At 59.0% G+C, this 10,135-nt stretch overlaps 1 protein-coding gene across 1 annotated transcript; it reads left to right on the top strand.

Moving 5' to 3' along the window:
- Positions 1-1,244: 1,244 nt before the first annotated feature.
- Positions 1,245-7,770, top strand: CPNE6 (copine 6). The gene is made up of 17 exons (XM_057722128.1): positions 1,245-1,317; positions 2,634-2,805; positions 3,222-3,401; positions 3,754-3,828; positions 3,986-4,060; positions 4,241-4,324; positions 4,415-4,504; positions 4,878-4,982; positions 5,220-5,306; positions 5,544-5,603; positions 5,864-5,997; positions 6,074-6,128; positions 6,221-6,272; positions 6,606-6,739; positions 6,859-7,095; positions 7,293-7,467; positions 7,566-7,770. Exons 2-16 carry the CDS (start codon positions 2,638-2,640, stop codon positions 7,428-7,430), a joined length of 1,674 nt encoding a protein of 557 aa, XP_057578111.1. The 5' UTR covers positions 1,245-1,317; positions 2,634-2,637; the 3' UTR covers positions 7,431-7,467; positions 7,566-7,770.
- The last annotated feature ends 2,365 nt before the right edge of the window (positions 7,771-10,135 follow it).

Raw genomic sequence — 10,135 nt, 5'->3', positions numbered from 1 at the left:
CTTTGTGGCCCACTGTGTCCTGAATAGGTCCATACTTTGCACCTGTCATACCTCATTGCATTTATGCATTGGCTGATCATCTCTGTCTGTGTGATTTTTGTTCCATATACATGCACCTCCCTCAGGGGCAGGAGCTGTGTCTTAATTACCCGTGTAGCCCCAACCCCTGGCACAGTGCCTGGCACCCAAGAGACGTTCAATAAATGGCTGCTTCCTTAATAAACGAGCAGCTTTGGGGATAGAGGGAGAAGACGTCCTGGTGACCCCTCTGTCATATTCATCCCAGATCACCATGTACCCAAGTGTCTTCACGTGTGGCGTGCAGCTTCCCGGACAATTGCTCACTTCCCCTGGCCTCACTAGGGGATGATTAAGGTCTTGTTTCCTCAAGATCTGTGCATGGCACGGCCCCTCCCACAAGGATGTGGTCAGACGGGTTGAATCTCAGAGTTGAAGGGTGAGTTGTGGGCGCCAGGAAGATGCCTTGGGAATCAGCCCAGCACGTCTCCCCCTGTCTTCAGGGGGCTTCACAACCAGGATGTGACACTGCACGCCCTTAAGCAATTGTGTCCATTTCCTTGTCTCCCTGTTAAAAGGTGGCTAGGGAATTTTGAATTCTCAAAGCTATGAGGCTTAGCATGGTACGTGATGGCTCTTAGGAGCACGTGAAGATCTCCATTCTGTTGTATTCAGATTGGTTGGCATGAGTGAGTGTATGTGTGTGTGTGACAAGTATAGCCCAGTGTTCTTTTATATGAGACTGCGAATGTCCTTAACAAATGTGATGTGGAGAGTGTTATGAGACTGGGTGTTTCCCTATGTGTATCTGTAGGGCTGTCATGGTGTCAGTGAGTTTATGTGCTGGCACCTGTTTGTGTCAAGATATGTGTGAGCCTGTGAGTCGTGGGTGCATATGTCTCCATCATTTCCCGGCGTGAATGTGTGTGCGTGCGCATGCACCACCGCAATGTGTGCATCTCTGTGATGCTGGGTGTGGGTGTGGCATGAAGGGGAAGATGTGTGTCACTGTGTCTGCGGGGGTCCTGCCTCTGAGCCTCCCCCAGCCCGCCCTCCTCCCCCGGCTCCATGGCTCCCTCCTAGGCAGTGGCCCTGCCCCTCCCCTCTTCTCCCTCCCAATCGGTCTGTGCGGGGGGAGCTGGTGCTGCGGCCCCCCCACCCCTCCCCATCCAGGCCCCATAAATAGCAGCAGAGCCGGAGCCGGAGCCGGAGCCGGAGCCGGCGCCAGCAGCTGGAGCAGCAAGGGAGTCGGGGCCAGGGCCAGAGAGCCGGAGAGAGAAGCTCCCGACTAGAGCCCAGGTGAGCCCACCCTTTCTCCCTAGCCCACCCCAGCCCACCCCAGCCTGGCCCAGTCTCCATAACAGCATCGCCCCCAGCCTCCAGAGAGGTCTCCAGTCCTGCCCAATACCCTTACCATCACATGCCCCTGCCCAACTCAGGGGACCTATGAGAGCTGGGAGATTTGTGGCTAGAAGGCAGAGAACCTCCCCCCCACCCCAACTCAGACCCTCCCTCACATATCCAGAAAGGCACATGCTGTGGGGAAGGGGCACCCAGCCAGGGAAGGGTCCCTGCTCTGAGGAAGGTATAGGAACTGTCACACCCTCCTGAAGACAGACACCCAACTAAGGGAAAGACACGGGGTGGGAGCATTCAGACACACCAACACACACTCACTGGGTAAGCAGACATAGGATCAGACAGCCTCACCCTGAGATGTGGACAGACACAGATAGATGGACGGACCGGCCATGAACTCGGGCCAGCGGACCCCTGCCTGCTGCTGTCCGAAGCTTGGTACCACTGCTGGGGGAGGGTGGCGTGTGTGCATCCCACAGGCAGCATGGAGGGGGCCACGGCGCCCCAAAAATTCTGTCGCTAAGAGACAGTGGCAGTGCTGCCAAGAAGTGTGAGAACAGGGGAGGTGGGGAGGAAAGCCAGCGTTGTCATAGTGGGAGCCACTGCCAGGAATCTGGAGGAGATTTCAGCAGGGACCGGGCTCTGCTTCTCACTCTGCAAGCCCACCACGCTCCCTTTCTGTCAGCCAACCAGAAGGTGAGTCGGGGGAGGAGGATGGGGACAGCCCCGCAGGGCACCTTCCAACCTGCCTCCTCCTGCCCACTGCAGCTTCCATTCCTGACCATTCCTTCCAGACACGCAGGGGCCCCTCCACCCCGTTCCCCACCCCCTTGCCCTACTTCAGCTTCTTTGAGCCAAGACTGAGTGCAGCGCTGGCTCAAACATCAGTCGGGAAATAGCAGAAGGTGCTGAAGTAGCAGAAAGTGTAGATCAATGGACGGCCTAGGAGCCTAGGCTGCCAGGAAGCCCCGCCCCCGCCCCCGCCCTCCAGCCCCCTCCAGCCCCCTCCAGCCCACCCACGCATGCGAGGACAGCACGGCTGACAGGAGCCCTGGGCTGTGCAGGATTGGGAGGCTTGGGTCCTTCACCCTCCCCAGCTCAGAGCTCCGGGCAAGGGGAGCGGGGAAGCAGGTCCTTGAGATGCCAGGGCCTCAGGAGGAAGGGTGAGGGGGTGGGGCCCAGGTTCCCAGAGACAGACCCCTCCCCCGGCAGTTGTTCCCCTTCCAGGGTCCAGGCCATCTGCTCTGTCCCCACAGGGACATGTCCGACCCGGAGATGGCCTGGGTGCCTGAGCCCCCAGCCATGACGCTGGGGGCCTCGCGAGTGGAGCTGCGGGTGTCCTGCCACGGCCTCCTAGACCGAGACACGCTCACCAAGCCCCACCCCTGTGTGCTGCTCAAGCTCCACTCTGACGAGCAGTGGGTGGAGGTGAGAGTGGCTGGGCTCTCCTTCACGAACCTCTTGGCCTGAGCGGGAGGAGGCTGGGTGGGGGCAGTGAACGCCTCACGGGGGACTGTCAGGACTCCCAGGGGCCTCTTCCGGGCTGTGTGAGTAAGCCTGGAGACAGGGGTGCCATCGTTACCCACACACCATTCCACAGCCCACAGAGTCCTACTGGGTCCCAAGGCTGCCCCCAAAATCAGTGGCGCAGCTCCCAAATACGAGAGCACCGGTGGGCTGATGGTCCTGGGGGGCCGGCAGCACACTAAGCTGGAGGTTCAGCCCAGGGAGAGAAGAGCGAGTCGCTGGGGTGCAGGAGCCTGAGGAAACTTGGCAAGACCCAGGAGGTGCAGGGCAGGGCAAAGCAGCCCGGGTTCCCAAAGGGCGCACTCCCCTCCTGCCAGGTGGAGCGCACAGAGGTGCTGCGTTCCTGCTCCAGCCCTGTCTTCTCCCGGGTGCTGGCCCTCGAGTACTTCTTTGAGGAGAAGCAGCCCCTGCAGTTCCACGTGTTTGACGCTGAGGACGGAGCCACCAGCCCCCGCAATGACACCTTCCTCGGCTCTACTGAGTGCACCTTGGGCCAGGTCTGCGTTCCCACCCCACCCCCACGCCCATGGCTCTGCCTCTGGAAGCCAAAAGAAGACAGAGGATAAGCTCCGGAGCTGGTTCAGTCAGGGCTTAGACCCCATCTCCACCATTCACCAGCTGTGCAGCCTTGGGCGAGATATTTAACCTCTCTGAGTCTTAGTTTCCTCATGTAAACAGTGGGGGTCACAGTGCCTACCTCTTAAGTTTGCTGTGGGAATTAAGTCCAATCCTAGCCCAAGTGCAGTCGCTGTGAGTGCTCAGAAGGCACTTATTACCCTGTCCCTTGTACCCTGGCCAGAGCAGGTGGGGGTGTCACAGCTCTGGGTCTCCCTCCACCTCCATCCCCAGATTGTGTCACAAACCAAGGTCACTAAGCCGCTGCTATTGAAGAATGGGAAGAACGCGGGCAAGTCCACCATCACGGTAGGCAAAGTCACCTGTACTCACCCTTGGACAGGGCATTCAATGCCCCTGCATGGACATCCATGGTGACATCATGCCCAGGGCTGGCCCTCACCTAAGGGAAAGGGCCTCGTGAGGGTGGGGTGGGAGAATCCTGCCATCTGCGTCCCCCTTGCAGATTGTGGCCGAAGAGGTATCTGGCACCAATGACTACGTGCAACTCACCTTCAGAGCCCACAAGCTGGACAACAAGGTTGGAACCCGAGTCCAGGCCCCTATCTCCACTGTTAGGGAAGCTAGCCCCGCTCCCCTCTACAAACCACCCCCCACCCCCAGGACAAATCCTAGGTCCCAGCGCTGCCCCCATCTCAGTGTTAGCCACCTCCCCCTCAGACCTCACCAGGCTCATGGGCCCTTTCCCCTGTGTCCCCAGGATCTGTTCAGCAAGTCTGACCCTTTTATGGAGATCTATAAGACCAATGGCGACCAGAGTGACCAGCTGGTCTGGAGGACGGAGGTTGGTACCTGGCGCTGTGGGGAAGGAGGGAGGAAGGGCAGAATAGGAGAACCTAGATCGGGGGTGACCAGCTCTCTGTACCTCTTCAAGGTGGTGAAGAACAATCTGAACCCCAGCTGGGAGCCGTTTCGTCTGTCCCTGCACTCCCTGTGCAGCTGCGATGTCCACCGGCCTCTCAAGGTGAGGCCCCCACAAAAAAGGGCTGCCTGTTAGAGCATCCAGCCTCTGCCCAAGACCATCCCCCACCCCCAACCCTGAGAGTGGCCAGTCCTTCCCTCTCCCCCATGTGCTATCCCTTTCCACTGTGTGGTAAAGAACCAATCACAGCCCCATGTTCCTTCTATGTGTGTGTCTTCTATCAGAGGCCAAAGTCCCTGCCAGACTGAGCCAAAGGATAAAGTTTAACAAGTGGCTTCTCTGGGCAGGTTGAGGACATCTGTTTGGGCCTAGCAACTGTTAGAGCCCTAGCTCCCTGAGTCCCTCCTCCTGCCCCCAGGAGCCTCTGCAAAGCCTCCCTGAGCCCAACCCCACCTATCCCCCCTTGCCGTCTCAGTTCCTGGTGTATGACTATGACTCCAGCGGGAAGCATGACTTCATCGGCGAGTTCACCAGCACCTTCCAGGAGATGCAGGAAGGAACCGCGAACCCTGGGCAGGAGGTACCACAAAGACCTCCAGCCCGAAGCCCACCAAGATCCCTGGGAGAATCCCGAGGGTGATGCTGAAGAGCTCCCCACCCCACCCCACCCCCCATGTGGTAGGAGGTGGAGAGGGTGGGAAGCCCTCGGCTCAGCCTGAGGGCTGGGCATGGGGGTCTTACTCCAAGAGGCTCCTCTGGGAGGCGGAGGAAGGGTCACATGATGTGACCCTGGGCTTGTGGGGTGTGTGGCGTCTAGATGCAGTGGGACTGTATCAACCCCAAGTACCGGGACAAGAAGAAGAATTACAAGAGCTCAGGGACCGTAGTGCTGGCCCAATGCACGGTAAATCCCAGTGCCCACCTCAAGCCCTGCCCCACCCCAACCCCCGAGGCAACCTCCAATTCAACCCTACCCTCATTTCAAAGATCTTTTCCCTGCTCCTGGAACTGAGAACGCTTACCCTCTCCACCACCAACTTCAAACTCCAAAACTCTGGCCCCTCCATTTCCCCTACAGAAGCCCCACCCAGCTTCCTCCTCAAGGGACCATCCCTCCACCCTATCTCCCCCTTCCCACCAGGTGGAGAAGGTGCACACCTTCCTGGATTACATCATGGGCGGCTGCCAGATCAGCTTCACGGTGAAGACCCAGGGGATGGGGACATGGCCAAGGGGGAGGGGCTCGGCCCATGGTGAACAGAAGGAGCCCAGAATCCCCACCGCCCCTACCTGGACCTCTTATGAGCCCAGTTTGTTCGCCTCTCTGGACTCCATGATGAGACTACCCGAGACTACCCGTGGGCTTGCTCAGAGTCACCTTAGTCCGCCCTGCAGACCCTAGCTCTGGCCTAGCCTCTCTGTGGGCTCTATGCAGAATAACCCTTTCCCCATCTCCACCAGGTGGCCATTGACTTCACCGCCTCCAATGGGGACCCGAGGAGCAGCCAGTCCCTGCACTGCCTGAGCCCCCGCCAGCCCAACCACTACCTACAGGCCCTGCGAGCAGTGGGAGGCATCTGCCAGGACTACGACAGGTAGCAGGAGGTTGGGGGTGGGGAACAGGCAGGAACACCTTGCCTGATGGGGCCCCACAGCTTTTTTTCTCCCCAGTGACAAACGGTTCCCAGCGTTTGGCTTTGGGGCTCGAATCCCCCCCAACTTCGAGGTAGGCTGGGTGCGAGGGGAAGGGAGGAGATGGTGGGAGAGCCAGACAGGAAGGAAAAACATCCCCTGGCTGGCCTCACCCTGTCCTCACAGGTGTCCCATGACTTTGCTATCAACTTTGACCCGGAAAATCCTGAATGTGAAGGTAAGAGAGGAGATTCCCAGCAGTCCCGCCTCCCTCCATACAGCTTGCTGCCCACTCCTGTACACCCCATGCAGGAGCACAGACTCCATTCCCATGGGCCCATCTCCCTGCGCCTTCACCCATCCAACACCTGCCTTCACTTGGTAAGACTTCCAGCCCCTGGCCCAGTATCTGCCCACCCAACTCTGCCAGCACCTGGACCATCTAACGCTCCTGCTTAATGAGGAACTTGGTGACAGGGGAGTCCTGAGACAGGAAAGCACCTCCTTGACTTAAGGGGGATCAGGAAGGGCTCCCTGCTGATCTCTGCCCTCCTCACCTCTTTGCCCACAGAGATCTCAGGAGTCATCGCCTCCTACCGCCGTTGTCTGCCCCAGATCCAGCTCTATGGCCCCACCAACGTGGCCCCCATCATCAACCGCGTGGCAGGGCCAGCCCAGCGGGAGCAGAGCACCCGCCAAGCCACGGTGAGGAGCCAGAGCTGAAGTGGGCAGCCTGGTGTCCTCGGGTGGGGCGAGGGCCCGGGCTTGGGGGCCAGTGCCAAGGCCGCAGAGCTGACCCTTCCTCTCTGTCTACCTGCCCTCAGAAGTACTCGGTGCTGCTGGTGCTCACGGACGGCGTGGTGAGCGACATGGCCGAGACCCGCACCGCCATCGTGCGCGCCTCCCGCCTGCCCATGTCCATCATCATCGTGGGCGTGGGCAACGCCGATTTCTCCGACATGCGGCTGCTGGACGGCGACGACGGTCCCTTGCGCTGCCCCCGAGGGGTACCCGCGGCTCGCGACATCGTCCAGTTCGTGCCCTTCCGGGACTTCAAGGATGTGAGTGCCTGGAGGCGCCTCCCGGGTGAAGGACTCCTCAGCGCTCCTGCCCCCCAAATCTGACCGGTCTCTCCCAGCTGACTGATGTCCTGCGAAGGACGCTGGAGCCCAGCTGGCCACCCGAAGCCCCGCCCCTCACCTGAGCCCCGCCTTCCCCCACTCTCAAGCGCCTAACCACGTCCCCGCCCCCATCCCAGGCCGCGCCTTCCGCGCTAGCTAAGTGCGTCTTGGCCGAAGTGCCCCGGCAGGTGGTGGAGTACTATGCCAGCCAGGGCATCAGCCCCGGGACTCCCAGGTCCTGCACGCCAGCCACGACCCCCAGCCCTAGCCTGTGACTGCCGACAACCTGACCGACACTCCCTCAGTCTTTCAGTGAGTCCTGGGACACTTGGCGGTGGGGCTTGGTGGAGTCCATCTCGGCTGGGTGTCGTGTAGACGAGGGTGCTTATGATTATCCCACTCTCCCCCAGGTGCCTGTCCTGACCCTTGTGACTCAAGTGACCAGTGCCTCTCCCTCTTGGACCACGTGTGCCCCCTGGGTCCTGGAAGTGAGTGGTGAGCCCTGCCCCATCTCTCCAGGCCCCATACCCCTCAGCCTCCGTGGCCCCTCAGTGACTTTCTTCCGTGATCCTGACTTTCTGGCCGTTAATAAAGGCAACTACTCCTAGCACCTCAGCCTCTAGCCATCATGCCTCAGATGCCCGTTGGGCAGTCCATAGCACCCCACACACACCATTAAGACATGAGGATCAGCACCTTTTGAATTCTGAGCCAGAGCTCCCCAGACAGCCTGGTGGCTCTGCAGTCTCACCCCAACTATGTGCCAGTGAGATCTGAGTCCCTACCCTCACCTCCCAACCCCAGGGGGGCCCAGGCTCGCTGGGGGTTAATTACCAGAGATGGAGGGGTAATAAGGGGCTGTCGAGGGGGCGAGTTGATGCCCTCTTAAGCTGTCTCCAGAGAAGCCCAGCCGAGCACCCCCAGGGGCTGAACTCCAGCCCCCACACAGCTGTGGGGCGGGCTGAGAAGGGGTGGGGGGATGGCGGAAGACTGAAGGAGGGCAGCAGGTCTGCTAGTAGATTAGGAATACAGAGGGGGTATTTAAGGTCTGTGCAGCCTGGTTTTCCTGGTGTGTGAATATGCGCGTGCGTGTGTTTGTGTGTGTGTGTGTGTGTGTGTGTGTATGTGTGTTCGTGCACTGCGTATCCCAACTCTCCTTTAGTGGTTCGGAAGTCAAGCTTTGAACTTTTTTTTTTTTTGGCCACACCTCGCGGCTTGTGGGATCTTAGTTCTGCAATCAGGGATCGAACCCCGGCCCCCCGCAGTCAAAGCTCCGAGTCCTAACCACCGGACAGCCAGGGAATTCCCTGTGTACTGTTAATAACATTGACAACAACAGCAAACATTGCCATTTAGCATGTGTGAAGCTTTGTGCTTAGTGCTTTAAATGCGTTCACTCTCACTAGGTAGTTACCATTATTTCCCCCATTTTCCTGACAAAGCAAATGAAGCTTGACTGAAGCTCACCCAGGGTCAAAGAAGAACTGGTAAGCCTGGAACTTGAGTCCAGGCCCACGTGACTAAAGGGCCCACATTTAATCATGAGTGCACAACTTCCGTTTGAGGTGTATCCGTGTGCCCCTCAGCTTGTGACCCAAGTGTGCGTAAACCTGGCCCGGTTGTGCATGCAGGTGTAGGTGCCTGCTCTTATGTGTGCCCTGCAGGGGCTCAGCCAGTTAAGGAAGGCAAGCAAGAGCAGCAGTGGGGCTGGATCACAGCTGTAGAGAGCAGGTGAGGCTCTGAGAGTTAGCCAGAGTGAGGCGAGAAGAACTGGGCTCCTAGAAGGACCTTTCCTGTCCTGGCCTCTCCCTTCAACGATGCACGTGGAAGGGGATGGAGGAGGAGAGGCTAAAGGTGCCATGAGCCACTCAGAGAGAGGAGCCAGAGCCCAAGAGGGTGGCCAGTGGCCAGCGGTGGGGAAGGGAGAGGAGAAGAGAAAGAAATCCTGGTGGAGATAGAGGAGAGGACTCCCATTGCAGGCTCCTGAGTGGAGGAGGGACGAGCTCGGCTAGAGGAGGGGGAAGAGGGAACAAGAGCGGGGATGGGAAGAGACAGCTGGGGAGGGGGTGGATAGAGGGGGCAGAAAGGAAGAGAGACATATGGGAGCCTCTTCCCCCACACCCAACTCCTTCTCCCCATTTATTATGTCCCTTAGAGGACCTATGACAGAGGCTGCTCCCAGGTAACTGCTCCCAGCTACTGTCTCTGCTCTGCCCAGAGCCCCCGCCCACTCTCTCTGTAGGCTGCTGAACCAGAGGACTGAGTTACCATGGCAACTGTGAACCAGCAGGATAGCCACAGGCAGGCCTTGCAGGGTCACTACTGTTCCTGGGCTTCTGTGCAGTGGAGGTGGGAGGGGGAGGCTCCATCTGGCCCAATCCCCACCCTTCCCCACCATTTTCATTGGGCCTTCAGAACTGAGAGGCTCCACTCAGCCCAGGTAGGGGCTATCCAATCTCTCTTCCTCTCTCTCTCTCTCACACACACACATACACAAGCGCGCACACACACACGTATATCCTGGAGCAAAGATATAGAATAAACACTTCTCAAATTGCAAGAACATCTAGCCAAGAGCAAACAGTTGTGCCTAGACTTCAAGTTTAATTCACAAAAGCTGCATTCTCTCAGCGCCTCGTCAGGCTGGGGAAAGCCTCCCCTCAGCCCTCAGAGAGGCAGGAGGGAGCAGGGGCGCCCTATGCAGGTCTGGAGGCCAAGGCAGCATGGAGGGAGGAACAAAGGGCCAGTGCACAGGCTTCTCCACTGCCTGCGCTGCGGTCAGGAAGCTGGAGCAGGGCAGAAAGTCCCTTTGGTGAGGCAGTGTTGGGGGATTCTCGGGGAGACCACTGGCGCTCTCACACTGAGGAGAGGCCCGAACTGGAAAGCTGGCAGAGGTCATCCAGTCCAGATGAGGATTCGATGAGGCGATCGAGACCCAGGGCGCAAGCGATTTGCTTAAGGTGACCGAGATATCCTGTGG

This window comes from Hippopotamus amphibius, chromosome 2, assembly GCF_030028045.1.
Source record: "Hippopotamus amphibius kiboko isolate mHipAmp2 chromosome 2, mHipAmp2.hap2, whole genome shotgun sequence".
NCBI classification, from domain to species: Eukaryota; Metazoa; Chordata; class Mammalia; order Artiodactyla; family Hippopotamidae; genus Hippopotamus; species Hippopotamus amphibius.
The sequence above is the reverse complement of the archived record's forward strand: the minus strand, read 5'-3'. Positions and strand labels throughout refer to the sequence as shown.